At 39.9% G+C, this 21,937-nt stretch overlaps 1 protein-coding gene across 1 annotated transcript in view; it reads right to left on the bottom strand.

Moving 5' to 3' along the window:
- The window catches only part of wrnip1 (WRN helicase interacting protein 1), a 69,248-nt gene that overhangs the window by 37,862 nt on the left and 9,449 nt on the right, over window positions 1-21,937 (bottom strand). The window contains exons 2-3 of the mRNA XM_059945307.1: window positions 4,848-5,042; window positions 4,303-4,538 (exon numbers count right to left, since the gene is read on the bottom strand). Of these exons, the coding sequence (XP_059801290.1) occupies window positions 4,303-4,538; window positions 4,848-5,042 (431 nt within the window). The remainder of the gene's footprint in view (window positions 1-4,302; window positions 4,539-4,847; window positions 5,043-21,937) is intronic.

Consider the following 21,937-nt stretch of genomic DNA (forward strand, 5'->3'; position numbering starts at 1 on the left):
GACTGTTATTAAATAAAAAATTACTTCAACATAAATTTCACGATCAAGAACTTGGGAATTCAAGAACAGAACAAAATCAATTCACTGTAATACAAGCCAATTTCTGACAGGCTGGAAATGTTTATTGGGAGATATTCCAGTATTAGAAGCCAATGTGGTATTTACTTTGCTATGGTGAGTGGATATGAATATAGTGCCTGTACAAACCAGACAATTAGGATATCGAGAAGCCACTGGCAGAAAGAGTTGGAGATGTGCTGCAACTTTTTGTTTTCCTGTTTGTTTCTCAGTTGAGGGTTCAGAGCTTCACAACAGGCTTTTATAACTACCTCATCGGCTATGGAAAAAGCTAGTCTGTTTGAAATGATAGTGTATTGCTTACTTGGAAGATGCCATGACACACAGAACACCACAGCACAGTACAGGTCCTTCAGCCCATGATCTGTGCCAACCTTTTAATTTATCAATCTAATCCTTCATTTTTCTTTCATCCATGTACCTATCTAAGAATCCTTTGGAACTCCCTATATCAGCCTCTACCTCAATGCATTCCATGCTCTTACCACTTTCTGCATAAGAAAATAAATCTACCTCTGACCTTACTCTACCTTAATCCCCACATTTTCCTTCCAATCACCTTAAAAGTATGTCCTGTTAGCCATTGTTATCCTGGGAAAAAGACACTGGCTGTCCGCTCCATCCATGCCTCTTATCTCATTAAACTTTATCACAAAATCTCTCATCCTCCTTCACTGCACAGATAAAAGCCCTCACTCACTCAGCCTTTCTTCATAAGACATGCTCTTTAGTCCAGGCAGCATCCTGGTAAATATCCTCTGCACTCCCTAAAGGTTCTAAATGCTTCCTGTAATGAATCGACTGGAACTGAACACAATAACCCAAGTAAAAACACAAAATGCTGGCAGAACTCCAGACAGCACCTATGGGAGGAGGTAGTGACGACGTTTCAGGCCGAAACCCTTCATCAGGATCGACCTCCTCACATAGATGCTGTCTGGCCTGCTGAGTTCTGCCAGCATTTTGTGTTTTTATTTATTTCCAGCATCTGCAGATTCACTCGTGTTGACAATAACCCAAGTGTGGCCTAACCATAGGTTTAATCAATCTGCAGCATTACCTTGGTGCTCGTGAACTCAGTCTGCCAACTAACGAAGGGTAGCACACCAAATGCTTCCTTAACTACCTTATCAACTTGCACAAGAAATTCAAGGAATTTATAGACATGGAGCCTAGGATTCCTCTGTTTACTACAATAATGAAGCCATGGTTGCCTGTGATGTTGTGAGGAACAACCTCGGGGTTAATTAAATCTCACCACCAACTTCTTTTAGATAAATACAGAACCCTCTACACAGAAATGTATGGGGTGGTAACGCATCCTCAGTACAGTATGCAAAACACATATCATGGCACATGCAAACCGTATTCATTCCAAAATTCTGTACAATTAAGATGAATGGAACTAAATCTCAGAAGAAAGATATAATGCATTTATAATGCTACCTTGTGTATTCAGCGCCTGTGTATTTTGTGTTCATAAATAAGAACTGCCTTTGACATTCTGACAAACAAATACATCTAGAAGATTGATAGGACTATTTGTAATCTTGGTAAAAATCTTCCAATTCATCAGGGAAATTTACAACATGAACCTAATGCATATGATGTGCCTACAGCACTGGCAGAGGTCGAGGACCAGTGCAGAAAAGAACCTCATCTCCAATTCCAGGCAAACTTGAACAATCCAAGTACACAAACTCTCTAACACATTAGCATCACTCCAGAGCAAATGGTTAATTTGTAAATGTGAAGCATAAAATCACTTCATACCTATCAGGTTGAAATTTCCCCTTTAACTTTGGAGTTATTATTTTACTTTTTAATTAATCATTGAGCATGATTCATTGAAATTTGCATTCTCTGCATTGAAATCTCTCAGAATAACTATTAAGAACATCGAACAGTACAGGCTCTTTAGAGCACGATGTTCTGCCATCCTTCTAACCTACTCCAACATCAACTGGACCCTTCCCACCCACAAAGTCTATTTTTCTTTCTTGCATGTGCCTTGCCAAGAATCTGTAAAATCCCCCCAAATATATCCATCTCTACCACCACTTGTCAGTGTACTCACCACTCCCTGTGTAAAAAAGCTACTTCTGACATCCCGCCTAAACTTTCTTGCAATTACCTTAAAATTATGCCTTCTTGTATTAGCCTTTTTTGCCCAGGATCTGGGTGCTGGCTGTTCACTCTATCCAGCCTCTTATCGTTTTATATAGCTCTATGAAGCCATCTCTCATCCTCCTTCGTTCCAAGGAGAAAAGCTCTAACTTAGAATCAGACTCAAGTTTATTATAGAAATTATTACTGGCATGTGTCATGAAATTTGTTAACTTAGCAGCAGCAGTTCAATACAGTATGTAATTTTACTCAACCTTTCCTCATAAAATACGCTCTCTAATCCAGGCAACATCCTGGTAAATTCAGCTCTGCACCCCCTCTAAAGCTTCCACATATTTCCCCTAATGAAGCAACCAGAACTGAATGCAACATTCCAAGTGTGGTCTAAACAGTTTTAAAAAGAAACTACTGCGTAAATCTTTTTTAGTTAGATATTTAACTATTTGTTCACAAAATTGTTGAAAGTATCACAAAACTTGAACAGAAAACTTGCTGCTCAACAACATAATCATGTATTAGATTGAACTGAGTGGATGAACTGAGGATCAAGCAGACATGAAAAATATAAATCTGACAGAAAGGACGAAGAAAATTTTAAAAATAAAATCAAAATACTTTACAATCAGAAGAAATTAAGTATTTTTTTGAATTATTTGCTTTTAGAGCAGGAAAGGTTAATTGGCAGTCATTGTGTTGTTTAATAGCCTTGTTAATTAATAGATCCCTCCCAATGATTAATTTAAAAGGCAAGTAATGTTCAAGTGAAATGACTTTATATATACACAAAAATAAGATGATTCAGTTTGCATGAAGCATACGAGGCCCTATGAATGTTTGATATGGATACTGTGTTGTAGCTGTCTTTGTAATATGCAAGCCAAGGCAGTATGATACGGAGAGCAAGCTGTTTCCCACAAAGCAGGTTCCACCTCACTGTGCAGCTGACGAATCCAACGGAACGCCATAGACCGATATCGTTTGGCACCAACGGCATTGCAGGAGTTATCAGTCAGTGTTGAACTCAACATAGGACTGCCTTAGGGGCTCCAGCTCTGGATTTCTCCTCAGGGTTTTAATCCCAATGCTTTCTCTGTAAGTGGTACAGTCGCAGGGCAGCAGAGCTATGAGATCAGTTTTCCTTCTAGATGAGCTTCCAGCGAAGGCTGACAAGCCCCATTCTGCACGAAGCAACTGGTTTTAAGGGACCAGTAACACATCTTTTCCCCCTTCTCTCGTCAGTAGAAATTGTACTGCCGGGTTTAGTAGCTAAGCCACACCTGAAGGCCAGGAGCTGGACTTGGTTGTTAGAGCCTATTTTGGATGCATGCTGTTGGGAGCGTTTAATAGGTAGTGAGAGCTTATCCCCACTACCACATCCCTACCCCCACCCATGATAACCTTATGGAACCAGGAAGCCTATAGTGGAGGAAATAGTCAGCCAGCAACTTGCAGCATTCTTGCAATTCACATCGAACCTTCCCCTCATCAATTTCCGATTAAAAAGAATTCATTATTTATTTGGTTTTATTTTTACCAATGTTAGAAACATTTCCTAATAATGTGCTGAAGCATTCTGCTTGTAATTATAATAAGACAATAATGGAAAGAACCCCCTCACAGATGATAAACGAGAGAATGGCAAAGCTCTCATGAAAAGGCTTATTAATTCAGGACCGTGTAGCTCTGTAATGGGTGTTAACTCAGCTTGTAATTAATAATAAACAAAACAACCCTGCCACTTCACATGAACGAGGGCATTTGTCTGTAAAGTACTTCTTACAATCAGTTCTATTATGAAGAGAGATCACTTCAACTAGCTTTTATGGGACTTGTCATTAAAGGAATTTAATGAATTCTGTGTAATCAACAGGGCCTGGTTAATCAAATGTACTTTAAAAGAAAAAAAAATCAGCTTTAAGCCAGTCATAATATCTTACAGGGTCATGCTCAATTTGGCATTGTTTTTCTCCCCCTATGGGATCCCAGTTTTCCCTCAGAGATAAAATATAAACACAGGACTGTCCCCTGCTGGCATTATGCCACTAGATTCTGGACATTCTGTTTTGTTTTAAACAAGCTGTGTCTAAAGGGACTTACTCAGACTCTTTGCAGCCATCCATAGAGTCGGCTTCTTTATCCTGTCCTAGTATACTGATCCCAAGGGAGCTTAAAGCACGTAACAGAATAGTTTCCATAGCCTCTACTGACAGCTTCTCAAGAACGATGACACGGCAACGACTCAGCAGGGCTGCATTGATCTGAAAGGAAGGGTTTTCTGTTGTTGCACCAATCAGTGTGATTGTCCCACACTCGACATGAGGCAGAAAAGTATCCTGAGGTTGTGAGGAAGAAAGTAGTTACCACACAAGAGTCAACAAAATGTAAGTTTTCTTTTCAATTATTTACAGCTCTCTCTGTCAAATAAATAAGGAAGTTCAAATAAAATGGAGAAATTGTAAATAAAGTAATCCAGAAAGTCTGTCAAATCTCGGCATGCTAGTCTTGCTAAATGATTATATAGTGCATGAAAACCTATTTCTAATTTAAGTATTCAGTTTATCTCAAGAAATATTTTCAATATTATCAAAATGCCTCAAGACATTCTAATTCCCAAAGTTTCAGTTACCAAATGAGTTCTTTACCTGTTGTGTTTTATTGAAGCGATGAATTTCATCTAAGAATATAATTGTTTTTCTTTTGAGTAGCTTTTGTTCATTCTGAGCTTGTTTTATCACCTCCCGAACATTATTTACGGTTGCATTTGCAGCAGAAAGACTGACAAATCTTGTACTGCTCTGTTTTCTGCTGTTGTTTGCTAAAACATGGGCTAATGAAGTCTGGAAGAAAAAAGGAATTTGTTTTACGACCTTCGGTAATACAGATACTTCTGAGCACAACTATCAAGAGTGCGGTCTTCGATCAACAATTAAAACTAATGCAATTCTACAATAAATCAATAGGATATTAATGGCAAAGTTGTAGATACTGTAGAATATGGTAGGGTACTGAAAACCAAGCATGCCAAGGAAATACCTGAACTATCAAATTTAATAGGACTCAATTTAAGGAAAATATTACAATCTACTGCCAGTAGGGAATGGTCTGGGTGGTGAATGTAAAATGTGACAAGATCAAAAGATCAGCTAATGAGGAAGACATGTGGTGGTTTTCTTGTGAAACCCATAGGGTCTCTCCTGACCAGACAACAAAATACACAACTCCTAAGAACTCTTTTTGAATCAGGAGCAAGTTCCTGGCATGCGCAAGCAGACACTGCTTAACCTTACTCCGGATTCAGCCTATAAGCATATCTGCTTCCAGTACTGTGGGTGCCCCATGCATCTGTGCAAGAAATCATTGGCATGCACTAAGCAAACACAAATTAAACTTGTTATATTGACACCATCCTCTCCACCCTTCACCACAGACTCACATCCAGCAGGTGGGAAAGACATGGCAGGCTCAAGAATCCATCCACAAAATAAAAACAAACAAAATACATTTGACTTGCATCAGCTGTTAGTGATCTGAAACTACAGCTGCCTGTCCTGAGCATTTCTGTGGAAATCATTAATCTGTGTGGGGGTAGAGGGGATTTTTTTTTGTCTCATCTTGGTGCAATTCCTCAAAATAAAATCTTGAATTTTACAATAAATAAATTTGTTTGAAATGACAAAACAGTCTACCAACATCTGTACAAATCAAAGATTTTTGAGACAAGGGCCCTGTAACTTAGAGACACAAGAGAGGCCACTTAACTAGCATACTAGACGTGACAAACCAATTGCCATGCAGCAAAGACAAGAACTATGCACAACCCTGACTGTTGAGTTTTCCAGAGCTTTGTGAACCATGATCAAAAGGACAATTCCATCTTGCTCATTACATAACTTTAAAAGAGGACTGTTTTCTCCAGTGACTCATGACAGTGCATTGGCTGTGGACCACCTCTACTGCACATTTTCAGTAGGATCACAAGGGTTCAGTGGTGTGACTAGCAGATCAGCTGCCCCTCAGCACCACAGATCCAGATTTGTGTGCTGTTTGCATGTTCTCCCTATGGCAACACACAATTTTCATGAGTGCTCTAGACTGGCTGTTGGATAAACTAATTCCTGAGTACATACAGTACAGTGCAAAAGTCTTAAGCATAAATATATATCTAGGGTGCCCAAGGTTTTTGCACAGTACTGTAGTAATTTTATGTATGGCACCGTACTGCTGCAAAAAACAACAAATTTCATGACATATATATATATATATATATATATATATACACACACACACACACACACACACACACAAGCACATATATATGTGTGCCTGAGACATTTGCACAGTACTGTATTGGCTTGGAGAATCAGACTGGAGTAGGTGGTCCAGATGAGATAGAATCGCTTGCATGGAAATGAGTGGGGGTACTATATGGGATGCAGCAGAGACTGGATGGGCTGATTGAATACCTTCTTGTTGTAAGCAAAAATTGAGAAATGAGAAAGACCCAGAGGCTGCTTTGGTAAAATATTGGAAGCAATGGCCCATAACCATATCCCAAGTCAACATCAGCCAAGTAAAAAGAACAGATCTTCAGTGGAATAGAAGAGAGGGTCTTGATAAGCCCATCAGAAGAATGTTAGGGGCACATCCCACTGCTGGTGCAGTATTTCATTTCCTTCACCAAGACTGTCTGAACTGGAACCTCTAAAAAAAAACAAATCAGGCAAAGATACATCAAGAAGAATTTTAGCCACTGTATGCATGATTATAGACATTATCATATCAGCTGAAGAAAACAACTATTAGATAAACGCACAAGATCAGATGAGAACTTTCCATGTTAGAAGTATGCATCCGAATCATGCTTCCCTCCAGGCAACCAAGAAATATTTTGTCAATATTTGAATGCATTTCACTCTGTACAAACAGCACAGAGGTGGTAAAAGTCAGAAATTTACCACTACAGTTCCATTAGTACATTAAATGATCTACAGTGGAGGCTCCAAGACTTTGAATTAAGTAAATTAAATAGGAAGTATGAATCATTAGTCTTAGCTGTAACACACTATGGATATGGCAAAGAGAAGCTAACAAAGCAGGAAAGGAAAAATGGAGCAGAGCAACTGACAACATAAAGGCTCCAAGTTGACCCAATACACATCAAGTATCTTGAATTCTGACGAGATGAGCAAGAAGTGGTGAGCATCTTCTAAGTTAAAGGAAAAACAATTAAAATTTGAATGGACTAATAGCTTATAGTTATTTTTTGTTGAGGTGGAAAGTATTATTTGACAAAAACCTTTTCCTTTAAATGCTGATTAACAGTATTTAAGATTTTAAAACAGATACCATCCTTTCCTGTTGAAAGTTATTTTCTTAATTCCATATTATATCACAGCCCTGAATCCCAACTTTCTGATGCATACAGAAACCATGACAAGCTATTTTCCTTATCTTATCATCAATCATAGCAGCAGATGAGTTGCAGCTCCAGCCTTTAACACTCTGTACCTTTTCTATGCAGCATGGTTGGTAGTGTGCCTCAGTAGTAAGGTTGATCAACTACTCTACCCACCAACCAACCCCTCCACACCCCATCACCACTTTATCATTTCCTAGCAATCACTTTACATACAAACACTGTTGTGCCTAGCATCACATTATAGACATACAACCTATGTGTATAAGCTATCATAACATATCTAATTTACTGTATTGTGTTCTTTATCTATATGTTTTTGTTCTGTGTTGCATGAGATCCAGAGTAATAATTTTTTTGTTTTCTTTTACTCTTGTGTACTAGAAATTACATGAAACAATCTTGGTAACAAGAATTATTGTGGAAGTTTACTGAAAATCTCATTGGCTCTTGGTATAATCACATCACTCATAAATATCTTTCAACTGGATTGACAGAACAACTAATTGGAAAGCTTAGATGCTTTCCATTTGGTCTATCTGGAATGTCAACCATTCAATGGATACTTAGATATAAAGTTAGATCAAACACAGCCCAGAGGAAAGTATTTTACATAGATGGTTGTGATTCTCTTTCTTTTAAATGGTTCCTCTAGCATGTCGACATAATCCTTTGAGTTAGAAAGGCAACCAGCTGCACAAAATAGAAACAAACTGTAAACAAAGATTACTTTAACCAAATTAGCTATGTTCATGGTTAACCACCATAAAATATATAAAAAACAGAGCACTGAGCAAGAGAAGTGGCAAACAGTAATTATAATTCTTTGGTGAATACCTGAAAATATATTGCTAAATATCCAAGCAGAATGTGACATTTTCCTGCTCTTTCTACAACTAACATTTCCCATGGAAGTAAACATTTATCAGGTTTTCCTACGTTATTCTTTGAAAGTAAAAGAGCTCTTTATCTTGTTAACTTAGTGGCAGTTTTGAAATAGTGAAGAAATGCTAGGGCTCAGTATACTTAGGTCAGTTGAAATGGATCAGTCATGCTGTTCAACATTAATAAATCTATCACAGGCAACTAATAAAAGATAAAAATAAACCCAATGAATCACAATATCTGTAATATTCTTTATATCTATACTATTCTACAAAATCAGCAATATTTAAAATACAGTTAAGTGCATTGGTAGTGAAGTGATCACTATGTAATAACAATGTGAAGGGATTCAAGAGCAAAACTGATCTAATTATTATATAAATCCATGATTAGAAGGTTTCCTCAATAACTATTGCAACCACACCGCTTATTTTTGAGAGTCTGAGAGTTGTAAGATAGTCAGGAAGGAGCTTAAGAAGGAACTTGGGAGAGCTAGGAGACATGAGGAGGCCTTGGCAGGTAGGATTAAGAAAAACTCCAAGGCATTCTATGTGTTTGCGAAGAACAGGAAGATATCTAGAGTAAGGGTATTCCTCAGTGTTCACCAGGGAGAAGGACCAACAAATGTAAGGTTAACATAGAACAGACTAATGGGCTGAACCATGTTGAGATCAAGAAACAGGAAGTGTTGGAGGTTTTGAAAAATTTTTGGATAGCTAAATCCCTGGGGACGGAGAGGATATGCCCCAGGTCACTACAGGAAGAAAGGGAAGAGATTGCTGGGGCATTAACAACGATCCTTGTCAACAGGAGTAGGCCCAGAGGATTGGACGATGGCAGAGTGGAGGAATGTTTAGCAGAGATATCAGAGGTAGGCTTTTTTTAATTTTATTTTTTAAAACACAGAGATGGTAGCTGTCTGGAACGCACTGCCAGGGTGGAAGTTAAGGCGGATACAATAGGGACATTTAAGAGACTCTTAGATAGGTACATGGATGTAAGAAAATTAATGGATATAGACTGTGTAGGAAGGAAGTGTTAGATTGTGGAGTACGCACAAAATGTAGGCTAAAGGACTTGTACTGTGCTTTACTGTTCTATGTTCTAACAATCAGAGACATCACCTCCCAAGAGAAAGGCAAGCAGGAATGTTTTCATTATTTCTTTCAGTTAGTTTTAAGGTTTTGAATTGAAGTGTAACATATAGGTGTATTCCTTAGCTTTTAAATGTAAAAAAAATAACAAGTTTAATATAATTGAGAATATATTTTCTACATATCCCAAGTATTACTGAATGTTTGTAAACAACAAAGACATTGATACTCACAAATGCTCTTCACTGTATCTTTAAACTGGTGAGCCAGGTTTCTGTTGGTGAGCCAGGGTAGATAGAGCCTTATTGGGTATCAAAGTGGCTCTGTGAGTCCAGCTGACTGCTCATGCTCGGACAGCCTCAGAGCAACGCTGTCCTGTGCCACGTGCTGCAGACTCCGTTCCCAGCAGAACTCTCAGCCAAGGAGCCATGCCGAAGCAAACAGCACAGCTTTGGGGCAGAGCCCGTGGGATCCACAGATAGTTGGCTGCATAACTGAAATTGTCAGCAGGGGCAAACAGCCAGTGATCCTGGGGCCAATACAAGCTATGTTCTTTTGACTTTAGGTTTGGGATTTCTTCCCCACCTACAAAGTGTTTAAATCTACTCTAACGTATCCCATCACAACATATATGGTTGCCTTTTCTCAAAGAAAGAAGGGAAAAATGCATATTCAACCCTTCTGAATAGATATATTATCATTATTCTCTTAAGAAATAGTGGCGGCGTATTGTTTTAAATGCTGAGGGTCTGAAAGGCATTGGTGTCCAGAGAGATTCAGTGTCTTTGTACACAAATTACAGAAAGCTAACCCATAATTTCAACAAGCATTAAGAAACCAAAAGATACTCTGGCTTTTATTGCAAGGAAATCAGATACCTGAGCAAACATCTCTTACTGAAACTATTTACTGATAGGACCAAATGTGGATTACTGGTCTCTTGCCTAATGATGGAAATACTTCAGATTTAAATAGACAGACAGGATAATAATCTTATAAAAGAGAGCTTAAGACAACTAGGTCTGAACTGTTGAGTTTTGTAGAATGAGAGGTATTCTCATTGAAGCATGTACAATTCTTACAGTGGTTGATAGCACAGATGAAGGAATAAAATCTCCCTTTGCTCTATTGTCAAAAGCTAAGATCACAGTCCCAAAATAAGATGACAATAATTCTGGACTGAGAAAAGATAGAATTTCTTCACCTAGAGAATAGGAAATCTTTGAAATTCTTTACCCGAGACTGCTGTAGGGGCTCAGTCATGGATTATATTCAAGTCACAGCACGGAAATAGACTCTTCAGCCCAATTTGTTGATGCTGACCAAGATTCCCATTCAAGCCAATCTGTTTGCCTGTGCTTAGCCGGTATCTTCCTAAAACTTGACTATCCATGCCCTTATCCAAACGCACTTATAAATGTCGTTCATGCATCTACCTCAACCACTTCTGGCAGTTCAATCCACTGAGTGAAAAAACTGCCCCTCAGTTTTCTAAATCTCCCCTTCTCACCTTAAACCTATGCCCTCTAATACAAGATTTCCCGAACCTATGCCCTTCATAATTTTATAAACATCTATAAGACATCCCTTCTTTCTCCTTCGTCCCAACCTGCTCAGCCTCTCTCCATAACTCAGTCTCTATGCTACCATGAGAGCCTAACTGACACAGTATTCTAAATGTGGCATCACCAATGTCTTATACAATTTTAGGGCACACTGCAGCTGTAGGTAACAATGAATTGGTTATTCATTTCATTTCAATCTCCAAGTGAATGCCCACGCTTACAATAATCAACCTCTATTCTGAAGCTCAGACATGGAGACTATTCACACTTAATCTTTTTCCATCTCCCTGCCTTCATATTGTGAGCCTGTTGTGATTTCTATCACACCAACACAACGTAGATAGACTTCTGATCTAAAAGTTCAGCTATTTAGGTTCTGATGCCTTAATAAACCCAGGCTCACTGGCTTCATTCTCCTGGACATCTGAATTTGCATTTCAAACTAATGTGGCGTTTAATTTCAGATGTAAATGCAAAATATATGTATGATATAGTGGGTTGGTTTGACTAAAACTGCTGACTCAGGACTGGGAAAAGACTCACTGGCTAACTGCTGAGTGTACGTGGCAGTGTCATCCAGACTTCTGTCTCTGTGCATTAGCAAGTGGACTTAGCCCCAGATACTAGATGTCAGCATTGAGTCCAACATGTTCAGTTTGCACCTGGCCCCTTCTCTTTACACTTCCCTTGGCTGGTGCATCCAGCACAGAATTTGAATGGCCATCATTGAATGACACAGCAGGTTCAAGTAATTTTTTTTGTATACAGTCATAACAGTTGTACAAGCCAGAAACAAGCTCCTTGGCCCCCGATGTCCATATCAAACCTTTTGGTCCTGTACACTAATCCCATTTGCTTGCTCATAGTACCATATGCCTTGCTTATCTCTGTGTCTGTCTGAATACCTCAAACATAGCAATTGTATCTGATTTCACCACTTCCTCTGGCAGCACATTCCAGGTAACAATAATTCTCTGTATTTAAAAAAAATCACCCCTCTTTTTTAGAAAATCACCCTATCTCCAGCCTTAAACCATCATGTTTTGATACCATTGCCAAGAGAATAAAGAGTGAAACTATCTACCCTATCTATGCCTTTCGTTGCCGTACATAGTTCTCCTCAGCCTCTTTAGCTCCATGAAAAACAAGTCCAGCCTATTCAGTCTCTCCCTCAGTTTAATACATTTTTTGGATATCAAGAGAATAATAAGAAATGTGGAATTGTCACTGAAGGACAAGGTCAGCTGTGAGCTTTTTGAATGGTGGAGCAGATATAATGAGACAAATGGCCTACAGCTGCATTTAATCCATATATTATCAAATTCTGGTGTTGTAAATCTTGTTTGATTTTCAAACACTGTAAATCTTGTTTGAATCTTTACTGGTATCTCTTCCTTCCCCCAGTTTATTCCAACCAATTATTTCTATAGCATTGGAACAACTTTTGGGTTTTTGCTGACAATTTATGCATCATGGTGCTTGCCTCAGTTCAAGGATTTGCTAAATCCTTTCATTATTTTATCCAATCTCCTTGTAATTCTAACCTGATTAAACTATTACAATGATTACATTACCTTATTTTTCCAAGCAAAATGGACCAACTTGGGCTTACCTACAGGTAAAATTAATCAATGAATTGGCCACATTCCATTTTTCTTTTATGGTAGCACAGGATCACAGCTTAGCTGACTTGGCTGACGTCTATGGCTCACTTCTAAAAGTTTTAATATGCGTATTTTCCCAGCCCATTTCTTAAGGTCATTATGAGTCAACACATTGGTATGGAGTCAAATGTAAACCTTTCTTAAGGCTATGTGTCAACTAGGTAGGTTTTTTAAAATTTCAGGGAATTTCACGGTTTTCATTATTTATTAAATTAATTGAATTTAATTTACACAGCTGTAATAAACTCATGCATTCAAAATTACTATTCTAATTCTGTGGATTGCTAAGTCATTAATATTATCATTATGATATCATGTCCTTGTAGTGCCCCTTTGCCATCACCACCAACCAAGTTCTTTTTTTCCCCTCTGGAGAACTGCAAACTGACCTTTGCAATTTAAGCGGTGATAGTTGTCAAAGCCAGACTGATACAGACATGAAATGAATGCAACATCTTAAATGTGTAATCTACTGGGCGCAACAATTCAGAACATGTAGGATGTAATGATTTTACTGCTGATCAATTTTAGACAAAATTAAATACTTTGCTTTATTCAAGTGATATACAGTACAGTGTACAGCCAATGCTTGAAGACATTGGAAATAAAAATCATGTGGTTTCTATAATGGGCAATGTTAACTTTAGACATGGTTGACAAAGTGACAATCTGCTCTAATAAATCAGACTTTGCAGATTAAGCGAATTCAATTGAGGTGCTGAGGTTTCATTATAGGAGTTAAATGAACGAACTGGTAATCAAGGGGCCAAAACTAAAAATCCCAGAGATCCAAGTCCACATTCTACAATGGCAGCTGTAGAATTAAGTTCAATTAATGACCTGGAAAATTTTTATTAAAAAATACACATAAATGTTGGAACACAGCAGGCCAGGCAGCACCTGTAAGGATAAGCACTGTCGACGCCCAGCATTTTGTGTGTGTTGTTTGAATTTCCAGCTTCTACAGATTTCCTCGAGTTTGCACACATAAATGATGATGGCTCCAAAGCCACCAGATTGTTTTAAGGCATATTTGGTTCACAGATGTCCTTCAGGGCAATCTAGTGAAACCTGCCATCTTGTGCTGGCCAACAAACAACTCCTGATTCATCACGTGGTTGACTCTCAAATGGCCACACGTACCACTCATTCATTTATTCTGACAGGAAATAAATAAATGAATGAAAAGAACACAACCAGTTTCACAAATGAAAGGTCACCTGCATTCAAGGAGAACTAGCCTGTGAACATGAACTGATAGACCTTCAATAAACAGCTATTTTAACAGTTTGTGCATCCTTTCATATACTAATGCATATGCAAAGATCACAGGAAGCTCCTGCAAGGACAAGGACAGTTACCCTATCAAATGTATACATATCCATCTGCCACAAAACTCCTAATCTATTCTTATCCCCCACCCAATGATTAGACTATCAATAGGTTATGGAAATTAATAGTATAAACAAAACTACAATATTATGAAGTGATACTGAAATGTATTAACCTATTTCAATTTTAGTATAAAGCAGTCAGATTTTTTTTGTCACCTTGCATGTTAGTTATAACTGTTCTAATATCAATATACCATGGCTCAATTGTCAATGTTATAAACTATCTATACTGTCAGATGCAATTCCCTATTTGGGTCCACCAGAGACACAAGAGTCTGCAGATAGAAACATACAGTACATTGCAGGCCCTTCGGCACACAAAGCTGTGCCGAATATATCCTTGCCTTAAATATTACCTAGGGTTACCCAAAGCCCTCTAATTTTCTGAGCTCCATGTACCTGTCCAGGTGTCTCTTAAAAGACCCTATCGTATCCACCTCCACCACCGTCGCCGGCAGCCCATTCCACGCACTCACCACTCTCTATGTAAAAAACTTACCCCTGACATCTCCTCTGTATCTACTTCCAAGCAGCTTAAAACTATACCCTCTTGTGCTAGCCATTTCAGCCCTGGGAAAAAGCCTCTGACTATCCACACGATCAATGCCCCTCATCATCTTATACACCTCTATCAGGTCACTCTCATCCTCTCACTCCAAGGAGAAAAGGCCAAGTTCACTCAACCTATTCTCATAAGGCATGCTTCCCAATCCAGGCAACATCCTTGTAAATCTCCTCTACACCCTTTCTATGGCTTCCACATCCTTCCTGCAGTGAGGCGAGCAGAACTGAGCACAGTACTCCAAATGGGGTCTGACCAGGGTCCAATATAGCTGCAACATTACCTCTCAGCTCCTAAACTCAATCCCACAATTGATGAAGGCCAATACATCGTATGCTTAACCAGAGTCAACCCGTGCAGCAGCTTTGAGTGTCCTATGGATTTGGACCCCAAGATCCCTCTGATCCTCCACACTGCCAAGAGTTTTACCATTAATACTATATTCTGTCATCATATTTGACCTACCAAAATGAACCACCTCACACTTATCTGGGTTAAACTCCATCTGCCACTTCTCAGCCCAGTTTTGCATCCTATCAATGTCTGGCTGTAACCTCTGACAGCCTTGCATAGTATCCACAACACCTCCAACCTTTGTGTCATCAGCAAATTTACTAACCAATCCCTCCACTTCCTCATTCAGGTCATTTATAAAAATCATGAAGAGTAGGGGTCCCAGAACAGATCCCTGAGGCACTCCATTGGTCACTGACCTCCAAGCAGAATATGACCCCTCTACAACCACTCTTTGCCTTCTGTGGGCAAGCCAGTTCTGTTGGAATCTTGAGCAACAAACAGCATCAAGCAGCATTGAAAGGGGGCAAAGGAATTATCAATGTTTTGGGCCCAAACTTTTAAGTCCTGATACAGGATTTAGACCCAAAATGTCAACATTTTCTTTCCTCCTGCAGATGCTGCCTGACCCACTGGTTTCCTCCAGCAGATTGTTTATTCTTCAAATACATTCATCATTGGCAACACTACCAAGTTCATGCCGCAAACCTATAAATACAGAACCTAAATTAGAAATGCAAGACAAATAAATCTTGCCAGCCATTAGCTGTAATCAATTTTATGGTAGCCCTCTCCCTTATCACATCGCACTTTATCATACTCATTGGTGTATATACAATGTATGACAACTCTTAACAGTTGACAATAGCAAGGTATATAAATAAGATGAAAAATAGAATCAGATTTGTTATCACTGACATATATTGTGAAGTTTGATGTTTTGTGGCACCAGTTCAGTGTAAGACATAAAAATTACTGAAGTTGTAATAAATAAATAGTGCAAAAGGTAGTGAAGTCGTGTTCATGGGTTCAAGTGCCATTCATTAATTGATGGCTGAGGGAAAAAGGCTCCAGTGTCTCTTCTTCAATGGCTGTAATGAAAAGAGGCCATGAACTGGATGGTGAGAGTCCTTAATGATGAATGCTGCACTCTTAAAGCACTGCCGCTTAAGGATGTCCCCAATGGTGAGCAGGGTTGTGTCTCTGAGGGTCTATAACCCTCTGCAGCCTCCTTTGATCCTGCATATTGAGGCATTCTTACCAGACAGTGAGACAACCAGTCAAAATGTTTTCTACTCTGCATCTGTAGAAATTTGCAAGTCTTTGTGACATACCTAATCTCCTCCAATTCTTAACAAAGTGGAGCTGCTGATATGATTTCTTCAGAGTGTTTGCACCTTCCTCATTTTTCAGTTCTACCCATATAGTCAGTGGATAGACCCTCCAATATGTCCCTGTGATATAGTCTCCAATTAATAGTGCAACGACCCCCCCCAACCAACTTTTACCTTCTCCTTTATCTTTTCTAAAACATCAAAATCATAGATCAAGCAGCAGCCATATCTGTCCTTCAATCAACCACATCTCTGCTACAATCACATCATAATTCCATGCACTGATCCATGCTCTAGATTCATCACCTTTAATCATAATACCTCAGGCATTAAAATACATGCACTTCTACCCATCTGCCCCATTGCCAAACTAGTATAAAACTCTCCGAGGTAGCACTAGCAAACTTCCCGGCCAAAATATTAGTCCCCATCCTGTTAAGGTGCAACCAATCCCTCTTGCGAAGTTCACTTCTGCCCCTGAAAAGATTTCAACGATCCAAGAACCTGAAATTCTTCCTTCTGCACCAGTTGTTCAGCCACATATTAATTTGTTCTATTTTTTCATTCCTGCCTCGATTAGCATATGGTGCCAGGGGTAATCCAGAAATGACTACCTGCTTTACAGCCTCTTCCCATATTCCCTATATTCATTGCACAGGACATTTTCTCCCTTTCTACGGTCATGGGTACTTAGTAAGCAACATCATTTTAAGATGTTTAAAAAAATCTATTGGTATTCCAGACAACAGACTTGGATCGTAAGTACAGTTCCCCTTTAAGGAAAGGGAAGTGTGGAAGACGAGCTGAAATGCAGAGGCTTAAACCCTAACTTCTGACTATCTTCTGGAAAATATAATTGTAGACCTCAGGCAAGATTGCACATAGGTGGTAGCTTTGTCTCAATCCTGCTCGCCTGACCCTAAAAATCCAGCGGTTACGAGTCGTACATTTTATCAGCTGAGGGAGTTTTAGGCAAACTTTCTGGTAGCAGTGTACATTCTACCTCTGGTCAATGTCAGGCTAGGAACTGAGATCAGTGGTCACGAAACAGCAGACAAGGATGTCTTCCCTATCACTGCAGTGGATATCCACCAGGCCAGCTTGAAGAAGTTCCTGAACAACTACTATGAACGTATCACCCGTGTGTGGAACCAGAGGAGCCAACTTACTTGACCACAGTTACACAACCAACAAGAATGGTTACCATGCCAAGCCGCATCCACACTTTGGGAAGTCTGATAAAACAGGCTATATTTCTACTCCTTGCACATAGGCAGAGACTAAAGACCACAGCACCAGTGGTGAGGACCTAATAGATATGGTCAAGGGAGGTGGTGCTTACAGGTCAGCTTTAAGTGGCTGGACTGGACAATATACAGAGATTCATCTGTGAATCTGAATGACTAGGCAACAGTCATCACCAACTTGAATTGAGTGTGTGCCTTTGATAACATGCTGTACCCAACATACCCAAACTAAAAGCCATGGATGGACCAGGAGACTCTTAATCTACTGGCATTAATCTTAATCTAAAGGCTAGATCTGTGGCATTCAAGACCAGTGATCCAGAACTATAAAAGTCCAGGTATGACCTTATGGAGAGGTATTTTAAGAGCAAAAAAAAAGAATTCTGATTAAGTTAGAGACAGAATCAGATGCACATCAGCTCCAGCAGGGTTTTCAGGCCATTACTTCCTACATAGTGAAACCTAATGTCAGGAATGGCTGTGATGCTTCTCCCAGATGAGCTCAATGCTTTTTATGCACGCTTTGAAAGAGAGACTAAAATTATCTCTGTGTGAATCCCTGCAGCATCTGGTGGCCCTGTCATCTCTGTCTCCAAACATCCTTCAATAGGGTGAACCTCCAGAAGGTATCAGGCCCTAATGGTGTACCTGGTACAGCATTGAAAAACAGTGCCAACCAATTGGTGGGAGGGTTCAACATCTTCAATCTCTCACTGCTGCTGTTGGAGACTCACACCTGCTTCAAAAGGGCAACAATCATACCACTGCCCAAGAAGAGCAGGGTGAGCTGACTTAATGGTTATCACCGAGTTGTACTCATATCCACTGTGATGAAGATCATTGAAAGGTTGGGCATGGCCAGAATCAACTCTTGCCTAGGACTTGGACCTGCTGCAATTTGCCTATCATCATAACAGATCAAGTGCGGATAGAATCTCACTGACTCTCCGCTTGGCCTTAGATCACCTGGACAATAGCAATACCTATGTCAGGTTGCTGTTTATAAAGTAAAGCTCAACATTCAACACAATCATGCCCACAGTTTTAATCAACAAACTCCAAAACCTTGGCCTCTGGACCAACCTCTGCAACAGGATCCTTGACTTCCTCACTGGGAAACCACACAGTCTGCGAATCGGAAAAAACACCTCCTCCTCGCTGAAAGTCTACAGTGGCACACCTCAAGGATGCATGCTTAGTCCGATGCTCTACTCTCTCTACTTCGACATCTACGTAGCTAGGCACCGCTCAAACAGCATCTAAATTTGCCAATGATACAACTATTGCTGGCAGAATTTCAGATGGTGACGAGGATACGTAGTGTGAGATGGATTAGCCAGTTGAGTGATGTCACAACACATCCTTGCACTCAATGTCAGTAAGACCAAGGAACTGATTGTGGACTTCAGAAAGGCGAAGTCAGGGTAAGACACACCAGCCCTCGTTGAGTGACAGTTTTCAAGTTCCAGGGTGTCAAAAGATCTATCCTGAGCCCAACATATTGATGCAATGATAAAGGTGGCACAACAGTGGCTATACTTTGTCAGGAGTTTGAGGAGACTCTCACAAATTTCCACAGATGTACCATGGAGAGCATACTAACAGGTTGCATTACCACCTGTTATTGGGGGGGGGGGGGGCAGGTGGCAGACTGCACAGGATTAAAAATACTGTAGAAAGTTGTAAACTCAGTCAGGTCCATCATGAGCACTAGCCTCTGCAACATCAAGGACACTTTCAAAAAGGCAGCATCCATCATTAGGGATCCCCATCCAAACAATGCATGCCCTCTGCTCACTCACTGTTACCATCAAGGAGGAGGTAAAGGTGCCCAAGCCACACATACAACACTTGAGGAACAGCTTCTTCCCTCCACCATCATATATAATGCTGCTGCAAAACAACAAATTTCACTACATATGCCGGTGATATTACACTGGATTCTGACTTTTTCCCAGCCACAGAGTCTCCTGTCTGTCTGCCCCTTTAACTATTGATTACCTTATCAATATTGCTCTGTTTGATTTTACCCTTCCCTGCTGAGTGTCAGAGTGAAACGGGGATCACTCTTTTTCCCTTATTAGGAAGAGATAGCGAGCCGGTGGTATATCAAATTACTGGGCGAACAGGTAGTCTTTGGGATACTGCAAGTCTGTGTGTTTACTGGTGCTTTGCTGCAGGCTTGCGTGCTTGTTGGGGTGGGGGGGGGGTGCCGATGCTTTTTTGCTGGTGGGGTGGGCGTTGCTTTGCTGCTGCTTAGTGGGGGGAGCTGGGGGGGGACTTTGGGGTTCTAACATTTAACTGTCATTCATTCTTTGGTGCACTCCTCTGTTTTCGTAGATGTTTTTTCTGACGGTAAACGTACCTATTGACCTACTGAGTCAGCCACATTGTCACTGACCTGGCAGCTGCTGTTGCTCCTGATACACATTTCCAATCAAGCTTCGTATATAACAAAAGCACTGTAGGTCAAATAAATTATAAAGTTTGCCTTGAAACCTTTGGTTTATTTAAGAAATAAACAGAGCTGAGCTACATTAGAATGAAGGATAAGTAGATATGCATATAAATTGTAGCAGTATAGATGAGGTGCTGAATTACGGTATGCAAACACGATGAATTATGTAGCACATCTAATGACTGATTGTAACCAAATGGATCAGTTGTCAGACTGTAGAACAGTGCAACCATAATTTAACCTGCGTACAGGGAGAAACAACATTAACACTCATGAACTAAATGAAAATAACATTTACATAACTTGTGTCTTGGGCGAAGTGATGCTGTCCGCACTGGATCTGAAACTGCAGCACAAGGTGTGTTATATTGCACTACATTTTAAAAATAATCAATGATCAGATTTCTCTGGGAAATGCAGTGTCATTCTGTTCATATTGCACAAAACAACAGATAGAGAAACACAGTGGTTAACTGCATCAGTATCTGGACCATTAACCACCAAGAGGGTATGCCAGCTCTTGACAGAGTAACCCTGTCAATCCCTCTCTCTACCCTTCTTCCCCAAACTCTGTAAATACTATTTCCTAAGGAGCCTCTTATACCAAGTCTGGTGGATGTAACTGAGAAATAAAAGAGTTGACTATAGAACTTATCACCTCTTTAATACTACTTTACATACGTCAGTCTTGCTCCAAATCAATGACAGCAAGAACATTGAAAATAAAAGATTCTGCAGGTGCTGGGAATCCAGAGGCACAAACTCAAAATGCTGGAGCACCTCAGCAGGTCAAGAAGCATCAGAGTCCTGCTGAAGGCTCTCTTCCCAAAAAGCCGACTGTTCATCCCCTCTCCATAGACACAAACTGTCTGGCAAAATGGAAATTAGAGGTGAAGACCTCAATAAAAGACAGCTCTTCTCAGGAAGCTCCTCAAAAACAACTTAATAACTCTAAGCCAAGTGGATCCACGGTATCTGGATTATCCACCAGAAATAGCATCCTGTGAAAGATTGTTGACTTCTCTACCTGAAAACACAAAGGCTGGTCTGAAGAGACGAACGGAAGATGCAGGAACTAATGGTGTTCTCAGACCAGAACCATCACCACAACTCAAGGGAAACGAAATGACTCTAAGGGTTTATGAAAGTGACTTGGAGATCCAGTAATTTCCAATTGTGATATCTGCAGTCAAAACCACCTACAACCCAGATACCCTGCCTCCCACCGCACTGTCTGCTGGAACAAACACTTAAGAACTCCTCAGCACAATCTGTTCTTGACTCCATTCCACAGCAAACTATCTGGTCCTGGCTCACATCCTCCCTTGATCAAAGATTATAGAGAAAACTAATGGATGACATGAAAACTAGAGGACAGTGAATAAAGCTTTCAAATGATATAGTAACATATTAATCAGTTGGAAATTTGAGCAGAAAAATGGCATATGGTGTTCATTGCTACCATAGTCAATGATTCAGGATCAGCTTCTTCCCCTCTGCCATCAGAAAATATATAAACACACATTTACTGTATATCAGTTTTTATTATGTATTGCAATGTACTGCTCTTGCATAACAAATTTCACAACATACGCTGTTAATATTAAATCTGATTCTAATTCTGAGGGGTTTGCCATGACAAGAATCAACACCTGCCTAAGCAAGGGCCTGGACCCACTGCAATCTGCATATTGCCACAATAGGTCTACAGCAGAGGCAGTCTAAGTGGATTACAGTTTAGCCTTGGATCACCTGAACAACAGCAATACCTACACAAGGCTGCTGTTTATTCATTACAGCTCAGCATTCAAGATCATCA

Source organism: Hypanus sabinus, chromosome 20, assembly GCF_030144855.1.
Source record: "Hypanus sabinus isolate sHypSab1 chromosome 20, sHypSab1.hap1, whole genome shotgun sequence".
Classification (NCBI taxonomy): Eukaryota; Metazoa; Chordata; class Chondrichthyes; order Myliobatiformes; family Dasyatidae; genus Hypanus; species Hypanus sabinus.